At 50.1% G+C, this 21,602-nt stretch overlaps 2 protein-coding genes across 7 annotated transcripts; one reads left to right on the top strand and one right to left on the bottom strand.

The window, feature by feature from the left end:
• Positions 1 to 4,239: 4,239 nt before the first annotated feature.
• SH2B1 (SH2B adaptor protein 1) lies at positions 4,240 to 13,026 on the bottom strand. Of its 6 annotated transcripts, XR_006353595.1 has the most exons (10): positions 9,441 to 11,590; positions 8,978 to 9,079; positions 8,228 to 8,319; positions 7,960 to 8,066; positions 6,707 to 6,907; positions 6,150 to 6,361; positions 5,682 to 5,853; positions 5,090 to 5,189; positions 4,807 to 4,925; positions 4,240 to 4,668 (listed from the first exon to the last, which is right to left on the bottom strand). XR_006353595.1 is itself a non-coding variant. In XM_043971558.1 (9 exons), exons 2-9 carry the CDS (start codon positions 10,371 to 10,373, stop codon positions 4,597 to 4,599), a joined length of 2,148 nt encoding a protein of 715 aa, XP_043827493.1. In that variant the 5' UTR covers positions 10,374 to 10,462; positions 12,591 to 13,026; the 3' UTR covers positions 4,240 to 4,596. The 6 variants fall into 6 exon arrangements, 5 of the variants coding, with proteins under 5 accessions (XP_043827493.1, XP_043827484.1, XP_043827499.1 ...); XM_043971558.1 differs by lacking the exon at positions 5,090 to 5,189 and adding an exon at positions 12,591 to 13,026 and having other exon boundaries at positions 4,240 to 4,925; positions 9,441 to 10,462; XM_043971549.1 differs by lacking the exon at positions 5,090 to 5,189 and adding an exon at positions 12,398 to 12,568 and having other exon boundaries at positions 4,240 to 4,925; positions 9,441 to 10,462.
• Positions 13,027 to 16,309: 3,283 nt separating this feature from the next.
• On the top strand, positions 16,310 to 20,764 carry TUFM (Tu translation elongation factor, mitochondrial). The gene is made up of 11 exons (XM_043967643.1): positions 16,310 to 16,495; positions 16,931 to 16,971; positions 17,157 to 17,322; positions 17,682 to 17,848; positions 18,117 to 18,221; positions 18,466 to 18,630; positions 18,964 to 19,096; positions 19,232 to 19,336; positions 19,629 to 19,780; positions 19,922 to 20,041; positions 20,346 to 20,764. Exons 1-11 carry the CDS (start codon positions 16,453 to 16,455, stop codon positions 20,517 to 20,519), a joined length of 1,371 nt encoding a protein of 456 aa, XP_043823578.1. The 5' UTR covers positions 16,310 to 16,452; the 3' UTR covers positions 20,520 to 20,764.
• The last annotated feature ends 838 nt before the right edge of the window (positions 20,765 to 21,602 follow it).

Genomic DNA, 21,602 nt, shown 5'->3' with positions numbered 1-21,602 from the left:
CCCCTGCCTCCTCTCTCCATCAAATTTTAGCTTTCTGAGCCCTTTTCGACCCTTCCATCCCTTTTTCCCCTTCATCTTTCTTCCCCCTGCCCCCCCATTTATTCCCTTCACCACTACTCCCACCTGGACAGCCCAGCTTGTCCCTACTGCTATAACTTTCAGCATCTTTGTCATCCTAATGAGATGAAGGAGGAAACACATAGTGACTGAAACTATGAGATCAAGTAAAGGGAAGCCAGAGAAATCTAAGACAAAACTAGAGGGGAGATTCTCTATTGTGGGATAGGAGAGAACAACTCTAGAGGGGCAAGTGGAAATGAGGAGGGGAGAGGGTCAAAGGGACAGGGCAGAAGGTGGTAACCCTACCCCAGGGAGGGGGGCAGCAGGAGCCATCAACACGGGATTTAGTGTCCAAGTGCTGGTGAACAGAGCCAGGACTGCTTGTACCCCCTGCCAACAGCACCTCCCCATCTGCCCTCCTAAAGCCACGGGAAACACAAGTCCCTGCCCCACCATTCCTGATAGGGAATCCCCCCCCATTCCCTCCCTTCAGAAAATGGGATACCCGGCAACAGGGGTAACCCAAGAGGCCACAAAATGTGCTGATGGCACAGAGGGGAGACATATCGTCTGAAGGTTTAGAATAGGGCTGAGAAACCTTTCCTAGACAAGGATGGATAGATCTTTCTCAATCCATGGCTTCCTCCACACTGACAGGTCTTGACCCAAAACCTTATAGCCAGCATATATAATTCTTACTACAGTCACCTAACTATTGGTGGTAGTCCCAGGTGAGGACTGGAAAGGTTAAGACAGGAGAATTCTAGGGTCAGTGGAGGACAAGGATAATGGTTTTACATTGTGCTCAAGAGTTGGACAGATTCCTCAAGGGAAATCAGGGTGGGATGGGCAGGCAGTGATGGAAGATAACTAAATCAGGCTGATATAGACAAAGGTAATGAGTGTGGGGATGACTGGGGAGGGTCTTGACGATCTGGTGAAATAGGGGACAGGAACAGGTGTAGGGGAAATCATGGGATTTTGAGCTGAAAGGGGCCTTAGAGCCCACCTATTCCAACCCTCTCGTTTTATTGATGAGAAAACGAAATTCCAGAAAGATGTCCACAATCACACAGGTGCCAAAGCTGGGATCCAAACCCAGTTCTTCCAAATCCATCACTTTCTCCACTACACTACAGTCGCCTTATTTGGAGAAGCCAAGGAGGAGAGAGAATGGACAAAAGCCTGAAAGGAAAATGGAGGGGAACTGATGAGAGGTGAGGGGCCAGTGGAATAAGAAGCAAAGTGAGCCTTAAGGAGAAGGGAGCAGGAGGCCCGGTTGTCAGGAACCATGCAGGGTTGAGAGACTGGGTTCGAAGGCACAAGAAGTTTCTGAGCTAGATTCAGTGTCAGCCTCCCAGGAGCAGCAGCTGCTGAGCCAGCCCCCACCCTTGCCCCAGGGTGGAGCGTCTGGTTACCACTAGGCAACTGCTGAAGAATGGGGGAGGTAGCGAGGGACTTTGGGGGTCAGGAGGAGAGAGTGTGAGTATGGGGGGCTGGTCAGGAGGGGTGGAGGAGAGAGAATGAGGAAGGCAGTAGCTGAAGGGAAAGAAGTGGCAGTAGAGCAGGGAGGGGAGGAGGATGAACCATTGGAGGGTTAGAGGTGGCAAGGTCATAGAAAGGGAGCTGTGTGACCTTGGGCAAATCACTTCCCCAGGGCCATCATTTTCCCAGTTGTAGCTTGAGGACGCTGGGCTAGCTGATTCATCTTTAAGGTTCATTTTGGCTCTGTTAGTCTAAGGAAAGGTACAGGAAAGGGGACTCCCTCACTTGGGAAAACCAGAGTGCTGGGTGGGGGTGGGGGTGGAGAGAGGGTTGGGAACGCTTCCCTCTTGAACCCTCCACTACCTTACCAAACCTCTGCCTGGGCTGGAAGAGCAACCTCCAGGGTGAGGTGAGGACATAGCTCTCCTCCCCCTCCCCTTTTTCACAGCTTTGACTGTCTCCTCCACAGCTGAGTCCTTCTCTGACCTCTGGGTGGGGGGGGTGGGAAGCTGGAGTATGGGGGCTACACAAAATGGGGCAGTTATGTGAGAGAATCACACCCACAGGAATCAGGGGACTTTCAAACCTATCCCGTGATCCCATGATATCTGGGGCGAGGAGAGAGGTGCGAGAGGGCAAATTCACCATAAGCTAAGCTACTGCTCCAGCTAGCTTTTCCCCACCCTGGTTGAGTGACAGGGGCCACTGCCCATCTTGAAGGAGCAAGAGTGACCAAACATGGAGAGGGGGGGAAAGAAGGAGGGAGGGAGAGAGGAAGGGAAAGAGAGGGAGAGAGAGAGAGAATTAAAGGGGGCAAAGAGCATTATAGAGAGAGATAGATGAGCACAGGATCATAAAAAGGCAAGCCAAAAAGAGACTTTGAGGTTTATGGAGTGCTAGTCCAGAGCCCTAAGTCCCCTAATTTTACACTGGGGGAGATCAGAGTCTCCCTAAAAGATGTTGAAGGAAAGTGATTTAGAAAATGATGAAAATTCTTTTCTACTAAGGATGGTCAAACCCTTTCTAAATTGATTGAGGAAGAGATTCTCACCCCTATCTGTCCCCTAGGGCTGATGGGGAAAGGGTGCTCTCTCATCCACTCCCCTTGTCAGCCTGGCAAATAACTTCTTCCTTTCTGGGCCTCAGTTTACTTACATATAAAACAAGGGGGTTGGCCCCAAATCCTTAGGTTCATTTCAGCTGTCACCTCCTCGAGTCTGTGAAGAGGTGCTAAAGGCCCAGAGTTTAGGGCAAAGTTATAATTATCATCTAAACATGAGAATCCAGGAAGAAGGCCTTTGGCTCCCATGTGAGAATCCCCCCCTTTGCCTTACAAAGGCCATTTTCTGAAGATCAAAGAGGGGCCAGCTGGGAATATACTGTTTCTGGTCAGATTAAGTCTGAGTCAGATCCTGTTCATCTCTGTGGAGGGAGAATTCTTATACTCCCCATTCATATCAATGATATCCCCCAACTTTTTCCTTCAAGGGCTGGTTCTACTCCTCAGATTCCCCCAATTGGGTAATGAGGGAGCCCCAGAGAGAAGACCAAGTGGGAAAAGTCAGCAGCCTTCAGCCAGCTCCCTGCCCAGGGCATACTGCAGACTCCAGCTGTCCCCTGTCTGTCTCCTGTCAGAACCAGAGGCTCAGAATAACAAGGTCACAAGAGCCTAGGGCCTGCTGGAGGAGGGGAGCTGGGACAGAAGGAAAGGGTGTGGCAAGGCCAGAGGAAAGCGAAGAGTACATGGCTGGAGCATCCCACTAGATTGGGGAGCGGCAGCAGGAGGGCAAGGAAAACAAGAAAAAGAGAGAGGCAGAAGGTAGAACTGGCAAGGTGGGGAAGCTCAGAAATCTACTTGGAGACAGTCTTGGGCAGCCTGCATGGAGAAGTGTAAGAGGCAGAGCATTTACAGTCGGCAGTCCTGTGTCTGAATCCCAGCTCTGCTCCTGTCTGCCTGACCTTGTGCAAACCACTGATCTTCTGGGGGCCCATTTACTCATCTTTTAAACCAGGCGGTTGACTGGATAGCTCCTGCCAGTTCTTTTATCTCTCTCTAAAATGTTTTTCTCCAAAAAATGAAAGTTTTTCTCTCTTTTCAATCTAACAATCCTCTGAACCCCTCGTTGGGGCCAGAGTAGCAAGCAGGCCCAGGGGCGCCCTCTTTTGGAGAAATGCACCACCAAAGCTGGGAGCAGTCACAACTCAAGGAGATACAGAATGTCAGGGCCCGAGGGGTTCTCCAGACTCGGGCTAAGTCTAACCCCATCATTTACAGAGGAGAGAACCGAGGCCCACACTGAACTGAGTAGCAGAGCCAGGACACAGGTTTCTGAGACACACCACAATGCCTCCTTTCTCAAGAACCCAGAAACCCTGCCCCCAGCTCCATGCTATCACCTTTGACCTCTCCCAGAACAAGTTATTTAGGAAAAAGAAGCTGCCCTCCTCTCCTGGCTCTACTTCTCAGCACTCCCTGTGAGGCTGGCCATCAAAATATTAAGAGTTGGAAGGGACTTGAGAGAGGAGTGGTCTAACACAGGAAAGAAAAGACAGGCAGAGTCACCCTGGAAGTGGACAGTCCAGGACTAACAAGCAGATCTGTGTGCACCTCCTGAGCCGATCATGCCCGCGTGTCCAATTCCATTCTGTGATATAAGCATTGGGCCAATGACCAGAAGATAGTTGAGATAAACCTTTTTATTTATGTTTCTCCATTTCACTTAATGTAGCTGATTCAGCCCCTCGCCAATACATCACAGAGAGCTGTGAGAGGTACTGGAGAAATGGCCCACAGAAGGCGAGGCTGAGCACAACGGGCCCACCCCCAAAAGGAGGGAACAGATCCAGGTTCCCTGCCCAGGGAAAGGGGTGGCTTGGAGTGTGTCATCTGGGAAGTCACTAATGGCTCTGTCCCTCTGTTCTGTACCATTCCCACCCCCTAGACAAACAGGGGCAAGGGGAGCATTTGTACCTCTCTGGGGAGGATCTGTCCTGGGTCCTGGCCCGGGGCCAGGGAGAAAGGGGGACTTGGTTGTGTGGGGGCATTCATCCTTATAGGAAGGAGTACTGGTTATTGATGGCTCTGGAGTGGACCCCTTCCTCCCCGGCATTCCCCGGCTGCAGCTGCAAGAAATGCACAAAAGGGGTCACCGCCACCTCCCCACCAGGCCCCTCTAGCCCTGAGGACTCCCTGTGCAGGGCTGTGGCCTCCTCAGGCTCAGCCACAGGGCCCGACTCTCCTGGGGTCCCTCCACTGCCTGCCTTCTCTTCCTCTGAAGCTTCTGACGCTTCCACCATCTCCTCCTCTTCCCCAGGGTGTGCAGGGTCTGCCCTCGGATCAGGGTCAGGCGGTTGGGATGGGTCATGGGAGATGTTCGGTTCTGGAAAGGGGAGGAGGGGAGAAGTCAGGCAGTGCCTGTGTGACTTACGGCTTCTTGGAACCCCCTCCCTTTAACCTCCATTATCCTCAGGACCCAAGTACCTTCTTCTCACACCTTCCAAGCCCCTTCACAGAGCATGGAACATGGGGAGGAAGCACACTTACACACAGTCACTCGTTCCGATGGGCATGAGGGTGGAAGAGGCGTCGGGGTAGCAGCGATCTCCCTCACACACCCCAGCTCGGCTCCCTGCCCGTTCCCTGCCTGAGGGGGAGTGAAGGGGAGGGACAGACAGGACAGCAGGGGTTGGAGGGAGGTTAGGAAGGGGAAAGATGGAAAGCAGAGGTTTGGGTAAAGGTCATATGGGGTAACCACGTGGGGGAGCAGACAAAGCATTGCCGAGAAGGGGCAGAAGATCAGGGTACAGATGAGCAGGAGAGAGGGGAGAATGGAAGCAGAGACAGACAATGGGCGGGGGCTTTTGATGGAAATGAGAATGTACCAATCCCATTCTCACCACCTCCCCACCTCCCCCCTGCTTTGAGTTATCGCCACCAAAGGGAAAGGAAGAGTGGCTAAGCACCTCTCTGCAGGGTGTTCACGTCCTTCTCTGTTCCAGTGTGTTCGAGCCTTCTCCGTCCCTCCCTCATTCCCCTCTAAACTTGCTCCACAGCTTGCACAGGAGAGCTTGTACCTCTCTGCTCACGCCTCACTTCTCTGAGAAGCAAGAACCTCCTCCCTTGCAGCCCTACTCACCTTGTAGCCGCTGGGAGGCCACGACATAGCTGACGAGGGTAACGTCGCTGGAGCCCCCAGACTCCAGGGGAATGGGGTGGACCCGAAAATGCTCCAGCATGTCAAAGACCGTCTGGAACCAGAGGTGCTGCACCCGGCACTGACCATCCTCATTCAGGGACAGACGAAGGTGCTGGGGGCCGGCATGGGGAAGGTAAAGACTGCTTTCTTCTTAAGCCTGAGGGCTGCTGCCTCCTCCCTGTCGTCTCTCCTCAACTAGCCTTGCCCCTGGGTTCCAATCTCTTTTTCCCAACAGTTCCTCATTTCCCTGGGAACCTTCTATTTTCTGACCTCCCCATCTCCTTTGAAGTCTCTCTCCATGGGATACTTCCCTAAGCTAATCCTCTTTCCAGGACACTACAGCCTTCTCCCCTGAAACTGTCTTTCCTCTATGAAAAAAGCAGCCCTTTCTTCCATGGGGCCACTCACCTTGGCCTTGCCCTGGAAGTTGAACGTGAGGACATACTCCCCCCTCCTCGTCTCGCTTTGACGTACCAGGAAGACACCGTGGCTGCCAGCACCCCCTGCCAACACTAGCTGGGCAGCTTTGAGTCGGGAGAGGGTCCCATGGAACCAAGGGTACTCTGAAAGGGGGTGGTCCCCATCACCTCCATCTGACTCCCCCTGGAACAGGAACGAACCTTCAGGGAGGAAAGAGTGGGGAGACCAGGGTGTCAGGGAAGCCTCCCCCATCCCTGAGGACAAGTGGCTTCTGTCCTGAAGCCCTTCCCTTGTGTATCTTCCCCTTTCCCCCAGGTTAGGCCTAGGGACCCACAGTCCCTCAGATCTGAAAGACCCAAGAGAAGGAGTTTAGGTAGGAAGAAAACTAGAATTAGAAGTAGTTAGACCTATAAGGCAAAGATGCACACACCCCCTCCTCTCTATCCATACATATATATGAATACATACACTCACACTCACACTCACACACACACACACACACACACACACACACACACACACACACACACACACACACCCGGTACCTGTGGTGTCTGGAGTGTCCGGAGGAGGATAAGGGGCTGGAGGAGGATAAGTTGTCCCCACTGGGGGCCCCTCTTCAATAGGGACTCGGGGGGGCAACTCGGGGGGCAGTAGTTCCATTGAGTCAAAATGGGAGGCAGCAATGGAGGCAGAACTGGGGGAGACAGAAGCTGAGGGACGATCTGAGAGGCCCCCATATGCCCCTAAAGGAAAAACCAAGGGTGCAAGGAAGGTTTGACATTTACCACCTTCTATAACCCAACCCACTCCCCAGTTAGGCAAAGGGGAACCCTTCTCCCTAAAACACAAAGGGACAATAGCTTCCTAACAGTCTCCGAGACTCAAATATTCTCTTCAATTCTATCCTATAGATGGTACTGGAGAAATCTTCCTAAAACACACCATCCATCACCAGCCTGCTACTCAAAACCCTCCACTGGCTCATTTCCTACAAAATAAGACTGGACTCCTTGGTTTGGCACTGAATCCTTCAGCCTAACCCCAAGCCACCTACTTCTTCAGTCTTTTCTCCTGGTCCCCTAACCTGAATCCTCCCTTCCAGCCCAACTGATCACTCATTGCCCCTCACACATACACTCCCTCTACTTGTTTACCTCCGCATCTCTGCTCACCCTGTCTCAACACATGTGCCTACCAACAACCAGACCCAGCTCTTCCAGGAAGCCTTCCTTGACAATTCCAGTCGCTAGTGGCCTCTTCCTCCTCTCTAATCCAACAGAGCTAGTCCCCAGAACCACTCACCATGCACTGGGCAGGTCCTACCTTGGACTACTACTTGTTTCATCTTATAGTAAGTCTTCCCCTCTCCCTTCCCCCGCCTCTGCAATGGACCTAAGGACAGGAGCTAAACCGTCAAGTATTATGTCCAGAGTTCAAAGCATCTACTGAACACTAAATAAATATTTCCATCTTAGAACTGGAAGAAACTTTAGCAGCCTTTGAGCCTGACAATCTATTGACTGTTGATTGACTGGATCAGCTGAGAGCAGGTCCTCAAAAAATACAGCACCTGGATTATTAGTCAGGAGATCTGGGTTCTAATCCAGACTCTGCCACTTACTAGCTATGTTACCTTGGACAAGCCACTCCTTCTCTCTGACCCTCAGTTTCCTCACCTGTAAAACGAGGAGGTTGGACCAAAAGATCTCTTCTTGCTCTAACATTTTGTGATTAATATCTAGTTAACACAAAAGTTGTTCCCCAAGGGTTTGGCTTCCCTCCTCTCCTGCCTCACCCTGAGACAGGTGCTCGTTGCTCTCACTCGGTCCCAAGGGCAGTTCATGGCTAGGCAGACTCTCTGAGTGGTTGAGGCAGGATAGGTCCAGGCTGTCTGTGTTCTCCCTGGTAGGGAATGAAGTCCCATGGGTAGGCATCAGATTGGGGATCAGTGGCACAGAAAATTTCAGAGAAAAGAAGAGGGAGAGAGGAGTCACAACGTGAACTGAGCAGCATTAAGCACCTTTTCTACCACCTCCCCTCCCTTGCTCCTTCAGGCCCCTCACCCCGGGCTCAGGCAATCCTGTAGATCAGACACCCAGGCCTTCATATTCAGGGCATCAGCTGTCTCCAAGATGTATTCCATGGAACCTTCTACCTATGGAGGCAAGTATAAGGCACTTCAGACAGGCAGTGGGCAAAAAGGTCAATAAGACATTGAGGGGGCAGCTAGGTGGCACAGTGGATAGAGCACCAGCCCTGGACTCAGGAGGACCTGACTTCAAATCTGGCCTCAGACACTTGACACTTACTAGCTGTGTGACGCTGGGCAAGTCACTTAACCCCAACTGTCTCACCCCCCAAAAAAAATAAATAAATAATAAGACATTGAGAACCCCCCAGGTCTTTTCATCCAACCTCAATGAAAAGAAGAACCTTCTTTGCAGTCATTTCCTCTCCTTCCTTTGCTTTTCTTCCCAGGTAAATATTTTCATTTGTGTTTATGCATGTGTGTATATGCCTATACGTATGTTTGTATTATATGTGTGTATGTATACATATATGGGGGGGAGGGAGATAGGGAGAGAGGGAGAGAGAGAAGCCTAAACTTCAAGAGCATGTCTTCATTTTGGGGAAGAGTCCCCTGGCTATGGGGTCATAGCACCTTTCTCACAGCTTCTAGTCCCTGGAAAAACCGAAAGCCTGCCCATTCCCCATTCTGTAGCCGCCATCCCTTCCCCCACAATACATAAGAATCATATTCTTTGAAATGGGTAATAAAGGAAGAGAAGAATGGAAATGCCAAAGCCTCTGACCTTAACCACAAAGGTGTTCTCCCTGTCGGGCATCTCCAGGGCTGTGGTTGTCCGGACATCTGTGATGGTAGAACACAGGATGTTGATCCGGGGCCGGGATGCCTGTGGTAGAAGAGGCGGCAGGAGTCCCAAGATTCAGGCTCAAAAACACTCTTCCACTTCCCGGGGGTGGGGGGGAAATCTGGCCTCCCAACTCTTCCCACTTCACCAAAGAGGTATCCACACAAGCCCAGTGGCTCCCTGCTCTACCTTGTAAGTAATGTGGAGGTGGCAGGAAGACTGTTGATATCACCAACCTAGTCCTGCACACTCAACAAGTGTCAAGAGTTAGCAAGATGGGTCCAAGTTTCAAAAAAAAAAAAAAAAAAAAAAGCAAAAGCCTGTAGGCTGTTAAACCTCTGGGGTTATATCTGCAAGGCTTTTATATAATTTATCCCCAGTCACACTTCCCCTTCTCTCTCACCTTAGGTGGGATATAGAACTCCAGCCGACTTCCTCCTCCTCCTTCCCCCTCACTCCGAAGCAGCAGGCGACACTTCTGCCACCTTGGTGGTCCCCCACCCCCAGATGAGCTTCCAGTTCCTCCTCCCCCTCGACCTTCTCCTCCACCAACAGCTGCCTCCTCTGTTCCCATGAAGCTCAGTAGCCCCTCCCTTTGCACTGTCCCTGCCCCATCCTTTAAGGGTCCCCCTCCCCTACTTAGTCTCAGCCTCTCAAAGCGGTGTGTCCATCTTTCCCCAGGGGATGCCCCACCGCTAGTTGGCCCCACACTGGTGCTACCACCCCCACCAGAGGAGTTGGAGTTGCTGTTTCCACCCAGGACGGGTGGCCCAGAGGCAGAGGTCTCCAAGGGTCCCACTGGAGAGGGGGGATCACCAGCTCCCCGCCACTGCAAGATCCCTCGAACTGAGCCTCGGACTGATCGGCCCACAGAGCGCAGGGAGAAACGTTTCTTCAGCTTAGGCTTTGAAGAGGATGAAGAGATTGAGGAAGGAAGAGGGCCAGCCAGGTCTTCAGAGGATCGAGAAGGACCCAACACAGTCAGAGGCCCACTGTTCCTGCAGCTCTCCAGGGAAAGATCACGGGATGGGGTTTCCGTACCAGGACTCAGGGGGATCGGACCAGATGATAAAAGGGAACCTGAGGCTCGGGCCACCTCTGCCTCAAAATGCTGCAAGAAGAGCTCGGCAAAACGTCGGGAGAAGGCTGCCTCAGCCCCAGGCCCCGCATATTGGGGATGGGAAGCCAAGTAGAGGCGGAAGCGTCGAGCAAAGTCCAGGGCTGCTGCCCGAGCGTGGGATTCACAGAACTCCCGCCAACTTGGGGGAGGTGGAGGTGGTGGTAGAGGGGGAGGAGAAGGGGAAGCCCCATCCTCAGGGGAAGGGGCACCATTCATGATGAACCAGATGAAATGGAGAGTGGGGGACCCAGGGGAGGGAAGGAAGTGGGGGGGGAGGCCAGAAGACTCAGGGTCATCTGCAGCAACTGTGGAAGGGAAAAAGAGGCACATATATAGGAATCAGTATTAGGGTTAGAGCTTATAAAGAATCATTTAGACCTTTCCCCAAGTACCAGACATTCCCCAATTGTTCCACCTGCACTGAGAAGCCATCCACTTTTCCACACTGCCTTCTTTTCACACTGTTCCTCTCTGATTCAGAGATCCAAGAAAGTCCTTCAAAATATGTTAGCTCCCTTTCCAAACTCCAAGTTCTTACACCTCGTAAGCACTGGTAGGTTTTTTCAGAATTCTAACGTCCATCTTTCCTCCTGTAATCTCAGCCCACATTCTTTGGCTTTGATCCCAGAAGAGGTAGAGGTAAGCTGGTCACTATCCTCCAATAAAGAAACTCTTCAGAAATATAAAGCTTCCTTTCCAATCACCTTCTCTCAGGAATGAGTCCATCTTACTCTAAGGGTCCCTAACAGGTCAGCAATAAGTAGGTGATTCCCACCTTGCTTCCCTCCCTGAGGCTCATTGGCATTTAAAGCACTGTAGTATGAGGGTACTGCCTTGAAGGAACCCCCTCCCCAACACACACTGCCCTTCCTTCATAGGCTCAGCAACTCCTAACCATAAAATACTGAGAGTAACTACCTTATTCCTTCTCCTCAGACACAAGAAGAAAAAAGGCTGGGATGAACTATTTTCTATTGTCACTAAGAAAGCAAAAGGGGCTAAAGGTTAGACAAGCTTCGAAAATTAGCACACGGGCCCTTAGTCCCACAGCCCAGAGCAATTGGACTCTGGGAAAAACAAGGCTCAGAACTGAAAGCCACTAACTCTGTGCTTCTTCAGACCAGATTCCTATAGCCACTGTTTGCAACATCACTAGTTGACTGGGGAGGAAAGGTTTTTAGAAACATTTCTGCTAGACAAATAATAGCATTTACATAGTACTTTATGACTTCAAAGCATTTTCGAATACATTCTCCCAACTGATCTTCACAGCAACCCTATTAGAGAGATAAAACAGTTGCTCTTATGCCCACTTTATAGGTGAGAAAACAGACTCAGAAGCTGAATGACTGAGGGCAGCTAGGTGGTTTAGTGGATAGAGCACTGGCCCTGGACTCAAGAGGACCTGAGTTCAAATCCGGCCTCAGACACTTAATTATTAGCTGTGTGACCCTGGGCAAGTCACTTAACCCCAATTGCCTCACCCTAAAAAAAAAAAAAAAAAGAAGATGAATGACTGCCTAAGGTCACAAAAGCGGTGGCGCCTAGGTCCCCTGACTCCAATTCAATGCCGTAAGGTGGGAAGTTCTGAGCAGGACTAGGTTCAACATCAAAATGAACTTCCACAGAGAGACCTCAGAACCTAGAATGGACAACGGAAATACTCTGTGCAGGCCAGCCTTCCACCGAACAGAGCTGGGATGAGAGCAGCCTTAACGGCCCCCTATTCTTCTCATCTTCTCTAGGACTCTTTCCCCACAGGCAGCCAGCCCGCCCTATTCCGCTGCTGACCGACAGCCTCACGTCCTCCGCATCTCCAGATGCAAGGTGGCCTTTTACACCTACCCCCGGACCCCAACTCGAGAAGCCAGAAACACGAGAGACACAGTCTCAAATCCCAATGAAGAGCCTGGCAAGGAGGGAAGGTTGGCGCATGCCGGGGGGAGACACCCAACATGACATATCTACTGCCCCCACCCCAAAGCTTGTACATCCCACGCCAATGAGAGGGGGGCCCCTCACCCAATGGGGGTCCCTTAGCTCTCTCCCCACTAAACGCCACAGCTGCTTTAGCGCGGCCGCTCCTGCCCGCTCGCCCCGACCCCTGCCCGCCTGGTCCTGGCCCCGCAGCGGGGAGGCCGCGGGCAGCCCTGCTCCCTGTCCCAGCCCCAGAGCTCCTCGGGGGGGGGGGGCTCCCGAGAATGTCGGCCTTCCCTCCGCCCGCGAGCGGCCGCCTTCACCTCCGCCCATTGCGGCCCGCTCCACCGGTCTCCCGAGGGATGCTGCCCTGGGGGCGCTCCCCCAGCCCCCGGCCTCCGAGCCCGGTCCCGCTCCAGGACCTTCGGCCTTCCCTCCAGTCCCAGGCCCAGGGAAGGGGGGAGGGTCCGGGTGGGGAGAGGAGAATGAGGAGGGGGGTTCCGGTTCCGGTCCCACCTGCATCTCGGTCCCCGCGGTTTGCTCCGGCGGCAGCAGCGGCGGCTCCCGCTCCCCCCCCCTCCCACCCCCAACAACCAGTGACCAGCGACCAGCCAACTACTGCGCAGGCGCTGGGACCCCCTTTCCCATCAAGGGGGAAAAAAAACCATAGATAAGGCAACGAAGAGAGAAAGGCACGTTCCCTCCGACTTCCTCCTCCTGAGGCATGGGGATCTTAGAGATCGTTTTCCCAGGCTGTAGGAATAAGGGTTCTTAAATGTAGAGAAAGAGGAGGCACGGTAAAGACTTTAGTGTTTTCACCAGTCGCCCCTCAGGGTGGGACATCCCCAGAGACATCCCACGGAGATGGGTTAGCCTAGACTAGGACCTCCCCTGCCACCTTCCGTAAGGAGAATGGAGAAGGCTGGCCGGCTAACCATAGAGATGATGCTTCGGGATAGAGTATCCCAAACAGATGCAAGGCTAAGTTGCCACTAGGGGAGCGGGAAACCAGAGAGAGGAGGATGGAAGGGCTGGTTAGAGGTCACGGAGGGGTCAGGTGGCTTCCTAGAACGTCGAATCCTCCTGTTCTCTGAAGAAAAGGACAGCACCCCCTGGGGGAGGAATGTGGGAAGGCTGAGGTGACCTTGAGAAACAACTCCCACCTCCCCTACTGGGGAGTCTGGAACCTGAGTTTATGTTGTTCAGTCATTTTCGGTAGTGTCCTATTCTACCTAACTCCTTTTTGGGGGGTTCTTGGCAAAGATACTGGAGTGGTTTGCCATTTCCTTCTTCAGCTCATTTTTACAACCAAACGAGGTGAAGTGACTTGCTCAGGGTCACACAGCTAATACTTGTCTGAGTTCAAATTTGAACTCAGGTCTTCCTGACTCCAGGCCCAGAGCTCTATCCACTGCACTACAGAGACTCCTTGAGGCCTCTCTCCCTCAGCTCTTGGGGAGGGGGTATTCAACTGGTCAGGGGCTGACATCAGACCAAGGGGAGTGTGGTGGTCCTGATGGGGACATCCAAAGAGATCACACTTGGCGCCCCACAGGAAAAAAAAACCCCACACTGGCCTCCTGCCATGTCACTAGTTTATCGGACAACACGACATACTGAGAAAGGGAGGTGGAGAACCTGAATTTAAATACTGGCTCTAGACACATTCTGAGCCTCAGTTTCCTCTTCTGTTAAATGAAGAGATTGGATTAGATGAATTGTATGGTCCCTTCTGGTGTTACATAATGATACATGAGCCTGCTGGTTGTCGCAGGAATTTCAGTGATAGCCAAAGCTCTGATACTTAGACCTGAAGAACATTGAAGTCAAGAAACCAGTGGAATCAGGTCACTATAACTGAAGATTCACCTGGATGGCATTTTGTTTCTAGGATTCTACAACCTCTGTGTTAGGGGCTTGCATTTGTCATTAACATAAACAACATGGTGTAGTGAAGAGTACAGAATTTAGAGTCAGAGGAGACTGAGATTTTAATCCAGGCTCTAACACTTATTAGCTTTGTGATCACAGACAAGTCCCTTGAACTCTTAGAGGCTTAGTTTATCTGTAAACTGGAGATTACAGTTGTACTACATACCTTTGTCACTCTCCTAGTCAGAAACCTTCAGAGAAAGATGATGCTGGAGCAAGAAAACCAGCTAGGAAGGTTGTGCAGTAACTCAGGCTAGGGGCCTTAACTTCCCCATTTTAGAAGTAGAGGGTGGCTAGTGATCTCCTATTATGAAGGTAGGGTCTAGCACATTAAGTAAATTGAATTTGTTACTGATATGGGGGAAATAGGTGGGGGGTTTGGGATAGGGGTCCTTAGGAATTCCTCTTTAAAGAATTACACCCTCTTGCACACAAATCCAATTAGAATAAAATAATAGTTTATTTAGGGGCTAAGGAAAGGAAACCAAAAGATAAATCCTTGGACTTCTCATGGTGAGAAGGCATAGCGCAGAGGTGTGGCTCTGAGATACCTATCTCCAAGAGCAGGAGACAGGCAGATACTTCTATAGAGGACTGATGGGGGGTGATCATCTGACTGCAGAAAGTTCCCTTATTGGGGGAGGACCATCCCCCACTGGTGGTGGCTGGGGGAGTTGGGTGAGGGGTGGCTGTGGATCTCTCAAGCCATCTTTCTCCTCCTCACAGCAGCCACACCTAATCTTATCTCCCCAGGGGTGGGGAAGACTGGAATGAAGGGTGGTTTTCCTGGAGGTAGCTCAGTACTGATCTGGTGCCACTTATCTCTTTAGGTGTGTCTTCTCAAGGAGAAGGTTCTTTGGGCCCATTATATTCCCATAACAGTTACAGATTTAGGAGTATTTTCTTTTAAAAAGGGGAATCCAAAGGAAGTTCTTTTTTTTTTAAAGGGATTTGAGGGATGGGTTACCACAAGTCTTATTTATTTTGTTTTGGTTTTTTGCGGGGCAATGGGGGTTAAGTGACTTGCCCAAGGTCACACAGCTAGTAAGTGTCAAGTGTCTGAGGCTGGATTTGAACTCAGAAACTCCTGAATCCAGGGCCAGTGCTTTATCCACTGCGCCACCTAGCCGCCCTCCAAAGGAAGTTCTTTAATAGGGGAATTTCAGGCAGAAACCAGAATAGATCTCTAGGACAGATATGGGAGACCCCAGCCCTCATGCCTTGGAGAAATAAGCCACCCAACTTTGGAGCTACCTGGGGAAGGCTCCGTGCTGAACAATGAGAGTTCAATCAATATACTTAGGTAGTCTTAGGACCCCCCACCCCATGTTTAACTTCGTCCCCCTCATCTTTCTGCTATGCAGCTCAGCGTGGAAACCACTACCTTCTCCCCCAACCCTAGTCTCCCTCCATTTTTTTGCTTTAAGCCCTATATGCAAATCAACACTGCCATTGCTTCTGAAAAGATGTGTCCATTGACTGCCCTATCCCTCCATTGGCCATCCCTATTAATTTCTAGCCTAGGAGGCAGCTAGGTGGTGCAGTGGATAGAGCACTGGCCCTGGAGTCAGGAGGAACTGAGTTCAAATTTTACCTCAGAAACTTGACACTAGCTGTGTGACCCTGGGCAAGTCACTTAACCCCCAATTGCCACAACAAAAACAAACAAAAAAATTTTTTTTCTAGCCTAAAACATCCTTTCCTAGGAAACATCCTTTATGTATTGTCTGCCCTTGTTTGGTTGTAAGCTCTGTAAGGTTAGGGACTGTCTCTCTTTTGTATTTCCAGGACTTAGCACGCTGCCAGTAACATAGTGGAGAAAGAGATAGGGACTAGATCCATGATTTCATTGATACAGGGAGCTCCCCCAACCAGGAAACTCCCCCAATGCGATTGGGAACCTTCTCTGGAAGAGCACTCAAATGCTTTTCTTCATTCATTCACGAACTGCCCACGGGTTACTAGGGTCGTTATTTGAGACGAAATGGGCTCCAGCTCCACATCGCTTCACGTAAATTGGGAAATCCCGAGCCTGCCTCCCAATCACCTCTAAAGAAGTGCCCCAGAAAGCGCTCTCCGTATTCCCTACCCTCAAATGACCACAAATCCCAGGAGGCAATACAAACGGAGGGGCGGGGTTTCACTGTTGTTCTTGGCGGTGCATTGTGGGAGCTGGCAGCCAGCCCATGCCTCCGGCCTTCGGACCCTTCTCCTTCCGGGTATCCCCGCCGCACAGGAAGTCCACCCTAGCGGTCCTGGAGGGATCCTTCCATAGTCTCGTTTTCCTTTACGTACGTCACTTCCGTCCGACGGAAGTACCTTCCAGTTCCTTGTGCCCTTAGTGCCTCACACGCCGCATCGTTCCCTGTCCCTTTCGCCTCTGGCGCCTTTTCTCTAAGGCCGCATTATCCCCTCCTCTCTCCGCCCGACCGCGTTCCTCGTTGTGATGGCTGCAACCGTTATGTTCCGCGCACGGCCCGGAGCCAGCGGTAGGAGGACAGGGAGGAGAGAGGGTGCTAGTCCCCTTGACCCAGGGCAGAGCAGAACCGACAGGGAGGAGGAGGGAAAGGAGGAGCTCGAAGGGGATTCAGGCATCCAGGGGAGTGACGTACGAAGGCAAGGAGGGAGAAGGAAGCCTGGGTATCTAAGAAGGGGCTGAAGGAGGGAAAGGGGGAGGGACCTCCTGGATGATGGAAGGAGGAGACGGGGTGGGGGTGGGGAACCATGAAAGAAGAAGAAAAGATGGGGAGAAGTGGGGGACAGAACGATAGTGGAAAGGAAGAAAAAGGGGTTATGGGAGAGAAACGTAGAAGGGATGTGGGAGAGGAAAGGAACGGAGAGAAATGGGGCCAGGATATGCGGAGAGGGAAGAAAGTGAGAACTAAAACCCTTTTTTACTCTAAAGCTTTCTCCTTTCTTCTCAGTTTTTCAGAGCTGCCAGCTGCTACACAAGTTTTTGAAAAGGGTGAGGACACATTCCTGATCCCAAACCTGACCAAGGCCAAAGAGAATAAGGGGAAAGTGACATAAATGGAGCGATCATCTGTTTTCCTAATACTGACCTCGTATCTTTTCCCCCATAACCCACCAAGGGGCTGTGGGATTTTTTTTCTCCTGCTGTCAACAAAAATCAGTTTTCTTTCTTTGCAGGCCCAACTTTCTAACCTAGGGCAAAAGCCCTTCCTGCCCCTCATTTTACGGGGTCTTGCTGTTGAGGCCAAGAAGACCTATGTGAGAGACAAACCCCATATTAATATTGGTACTATTGGACACGTGGATCATGGCAAGACTACACTGACAGCAGCAATCACCAAGAGTAAGGACGGGGAGATATGTATATGGGGGGAAGACGGTGTTTTGGTTATCAGGGGTGGAAAAAATATGTGTATGTTTGTATATATATACATACATGTATGCATATACATATATGTGGAGATTTTAAAGTTTCACTGATGGAGAATGCCACATGAGTCTAGGAACCACAATGGGGAGGGGGGTGCTGACAAAGATAGAAGTTCAAAGGATCCTTATTTCCCAGATGTCATTTGCCTTACTTCTTTGGGTATGGGATCTGAACCCTTTTAGGATAAGAAAATAGTCAAAAGGGGAAGAGGACAGAGTACCGCCTAAAGTGTATATACTCCCTTCAACTATTTCCTCTCTTCTGGTTCCAAGTTCTGGCAGAGGGCGGAGGGGCCAAGTTTAAGAAGTATGAGGAGATCGACAATGCACCAGAGGAACGAGCCCGGGGTATCACCATTAATGCAGCCCATGTGGAATATAGTACAGCTGCTCGACACTATGCTCATACTGACTGTCCTGGTCATGCTGACTATGTCAAGGTGAAAGGGGAATACCTGGGCAACCCTAGGCACTGAGGTGGCTGACAGAACTTGGAACTTTGGGGAAGATACAAAAGTGTCATGTTTGTAATGGGAGGTGCTGGTAAGAAGAAAGGGGAAAATATGAGGCTCAAAGGCAGGATTTGAGGCCCAAGAAAGGGGCAATAATGGAAAAGGACTGATAATATCACATATCTTGGAGAAGGAAAAAGGCAAAATTTAAAATCTGAAGAATTTCTATGCTCAACTAGTGTCATTCCATTTCCAGAACATGATCACCGGCACAGCCCCACTGGATGGCTGCATCCTGGTGGTAGCAGCCAATGATGGCCCCATGCCCCAGACAAGGGAGCATCTGCTCCTTGCCAAACAGGTATTAGTCTCTTCAGATGGAGCCTTGCTAGAAATCTAAATTGGGGTAGGGATGGGAGTGGGGATGGTGGAAGGAGAGGGAGGTAGTTTTTAAAAGAGCTCTGGGGGGAAAAAAAATAAATAAAAGAGCTCTTTGGTGGGGTGTGGATTCATTGGGGTCAGGATCATTCCTACACAACATTTTAAATGTCCTTTTCTGAATTTGTGTGTAAACCTTACTAACAGTAGCAATTTTCTTCCACCAGATTGGTGTGGAACACATGGTAGTGTTTGTGAACAAGGCAGATGCTGTCCAGGACAATGAGATGGTGGAGCTAGTAGAGCTAGAAATAAGGGAGCTGCTCACTGAGTTTGGCTATGATGGGGAGAAGACTCCTGTCATTGTTGGTTCTGCTCTCTGTGCCCTTGAGGTAAGGTAGAAGGCCACAGGTTGGGAGACATTCTCCATGGGGCTGTTGATTCATTCAGTGAATCTGTCTGGGAATACCTTGGAGAGAATTGTCACAGAGAACAACTTCCCTACTTGGTCAAACTGCTGCCAGTGATACTATATAACTCTCAGCTGGATTGACTATAGGTCTGACCCACTGACCAAGATATTATGGACAGGTGACTGGAAAACTGAATAGGAACATCAGGCCATGTATCACCTTCCCTGCTGCTGCTGCTGTCCTGTGCTCATGTCCCCCTCTTAGAGAAAAAGCTGGCTTTTCCCTGACAATGTGTCTCTCCTTTAATGACAGCATCGGCAGCCAGAGTTAGGGGTGAATGCTGTAATGAAACTGCTGGATGCTGTGGACACTCATATTCCTGTGCCCACTCGGGATCTAGAAAAGCCTTTTCTCCTGCCTGTGGAGTCTGTTTACTCCATCCCTGGTGAGATGACTGCTTTACGTTTTCCCTAGCTCCTCCCTATTTTCTTCCTGGTTTAGAATCCTCTTTCCTTGGTATTTTTTTAATTTCCCCAACCCCCATGAAGCCCTCCTCACGTTTTAAATTGTTCTGTTCTAGGTCGTGGTACAGTGGTGACAGGGACGCTGGAGAGAGGAACCGTGAAGAAGGGAGATGAATGTGAATTTCTGGGCCACAGCAAGAATATTCGCTCTGTGGTCACAGGTAAAGCTCAGTCAGCTGTTAAGCCCTTCCTATTTCCTCTGTTCTTGCTTGCATTAGGACTGAAGCCTTGTTCCCTTTCCTTTTTTTCTTTTTTTTGGTGAGGCAGTGGGGGGGTTAAGTGACTTGCCCAGGGTCACACAGCTAGTGAGTGTCAAGTGTCTGAGGCTAGGTTTGAACTCAGGTCCTCCTGAATCCAGGGTCGGTGCTCTATCCACTGCGCCACCTAGGCGCGCCCCCCCCCCCCCCCTTCTACGAGGCAGGAACCTGCCTTGAAGTTGCTTTTCTGTTGCAGGAATTGAAATGTTTCACCAGAGTCTGGAAAGAGCTGAGGCTGGAGATAACCTTGGAGCATTAATTCGGGGGCTAAAGAGAGAGGATGTTCGACGGGGCATGGTGATGGTTAAACCAGGCTCCATTCAGCCCCATCAGAAAGTTGAGGCTCAGGTAAGCTATAGTTGAGGGGGAGGAAGAAGTGTCCCAGCAGTCACTAGGCTGTATACTTCCTTAGCCCTGGTCCAGTTCTCTTTTTAGGAAAACACAAGTGACAGCAGGCAAAGGCTTCTGATTATTTACTTCATTTCCCAGGTATACATTCTCAGCAAAGAGGAAGGTGGCCGACACAAACCCTTTGTGTCACATTTCATGCCTGTCATGTTCTCTCTCACATGGGACATGGCCTGTCGCGTCCTTCTGCCCCCAGAGAAGGTGAGTTGGTTGTTTAGGAGACCGATGTGCTTCGCTTTTGTCTTCATATGCCCAGCACTTAGCACAACCTGGCACAGGATTGACATATTAAATGGTTCTTGATGGATTTCCCTCTACCTACAATACAATCTCTTGTTCAAAAATAGACTATAGCCTAGAGGGGGTTGTTAATGCTTAGTTGAAGTTATATGTGGGTGAAGGTGATTTATTCTCTCTCCTTTCCCACCCTCCCTTTTTTCCCTCTCACCTACACTTTGGTTAATTGAGGGCAGTGATTCATTGTCTAACCCCTATTTTTCTCCAGGAAATGGCCATGCCTGGTGAAGATCTGAAACTAAACTTAATCTTAAGACAACCCATGATCTTGGAGAAAGGTCAGCGTTTTACCCTGAGGGATGGTGGTAAAACCATTGGTACTGGCCTGGTCACTAATATATCAGCTCTGACTCAAGAGGACAAGGAGATTAAGTGGAGCTGAGCTCAATTCTAGCCCTTCTAGCATTGATAGCTCACTAGCCTGAATCAAGCTCAAATGTAGGACTTGAAAAAATGTCTTCAGGCTTTTCCTGCCATCTCCAGCAACGGTTTCTCCTGGGACTGAAAGGCCTATAAGTTGTATGGGAAAATAAAGTGTTGTGTGAATAGTGGAACACCACATGTAGTAACCTGCTGTTGTACAGATTAAAAGATTGGGTACTGCTATTTGTACCTTCAGATGGATAATTCCTGTTGAGGGTGTTTTGTTTCTGGGATTTTACAGTGACCTTTAGTGTTGATAACAGGGACATATCGTGAAGTAGAGGGAGAGGTGGAGCTGGACCTGGAATTGCTCAAGTTCTTGGTTTTAGTCCCAGCTAGCTCATTTCCTTATTTGTAAAGTGGGAATAAGATTTGTTACCTACCTTTGTAAAGAAACATACTATAGAAACGTTAAGGAGCTAACATCTTTAGGATGGAAGCTCAGTGGGCAAGAAAGAATCAAATTCATGATTCTGTAAAGACATGGGCATTTCAGCTGCACTGAGAAATGTTGCCACCAAGCTACCCTGCTACAAAGTTAACACTGGTAGGGACGTGTGTCCCTACCAGCTCTTGAGGAACGATGCTAGTACTGTGCATCTCTGAGCATAAGAATTACTAGCTCTTAAATTTGTGATACCATCATGTTTGTTAGTCTTTCATAATTTTGAAAATTGCTTCCAAGTGCATTGTAATATAAGAGACAGTGTTATCACTAGTAATACAAATAGAATATGAGATTTAGGAAGGGCTATCAGTTCCCTCATATACATGGAGAAACAGATCCATTAAGTAGAAATGGCTGACCTTTATTTGTAGAATGTGAGTTTAAAATGTTGTTGGACATGTGTGTGTGCATACGCACACACACGTGTTTTCTGAGTTTGGAGGACTTATGGGATATGGAAACTCCCTCTACCAAAGTACATTAGCACCCTCTTTGCAATGTATAGCCTTAAAGAGTTGCCTAGAGGTGCCAAAAGACCCCTAGACCGATTTCAAGGCTTTTTTGTTCCAGTCCATGAAGCCACACTGATTAATG

This window comes from Dromiciops gliroides, chromosome 1, assembly GCF_019393635.1.
Source record: "Dromiciops gliroides isolate mDroGli1 chromosome 1, mDroGli1.pri, whole genome shotgun sequence".
NCBI lineage: Eukaryota > Metazoa > Chordata > Mammalia > Microbiotheria > Microbiotheriidae > Dromiciops > Dromiciops gliroides.
The sequence above is the reverse complement of the archived record's forward strand: the minus strand, read 5'-3'. Positions and strand labels throughout refer to the sequence as shown.

Coding starts and splice junctions, on each gene's coding strand:
- SH2B1 (XM_043971542.1), bottom strand. CDS start 10,487: ATGTGCCTCTTTTTCCCTTCCACAGTTGCTGCAGATGACCCTGAGTCT. Junction 5,854..6,149: donor ACTTCCAGGGCAAGGCCAAG/GTGAGTGGCCCC, acceptor GCCGGCCCCCAG/CACCTTCGTCTGTCCCTGAA. Junction 4,926..5,681: donor GGCCTCCCAGCGGCTACAAG/GTGAGTAGGGCT, acceptor TCCCCTTTCCAG/AACCGAACATCTCCCATGAC.
- TUFM (XM_043967643.1), top strand. CDS start 16,453: ATGGCTGCAACCGTTATGTTCCGCGCACGGCCCGGAGCCAGCG. Junction 16,496..16,930: donor CGCACGGCCCGGAGCCAGCG/GTAGGAGGACAG, acceptor CTTTCTTCTCAG/TTTTTCAGAGCTGCCAGCTG. Junction 20,042..20,345: donor TCCTTCTGCCCCCAGAGAAG/GTGAGTTGGTTG, acceptor ATTTTTCTCCAG/GAAATGGCCATGCCTGGTGA.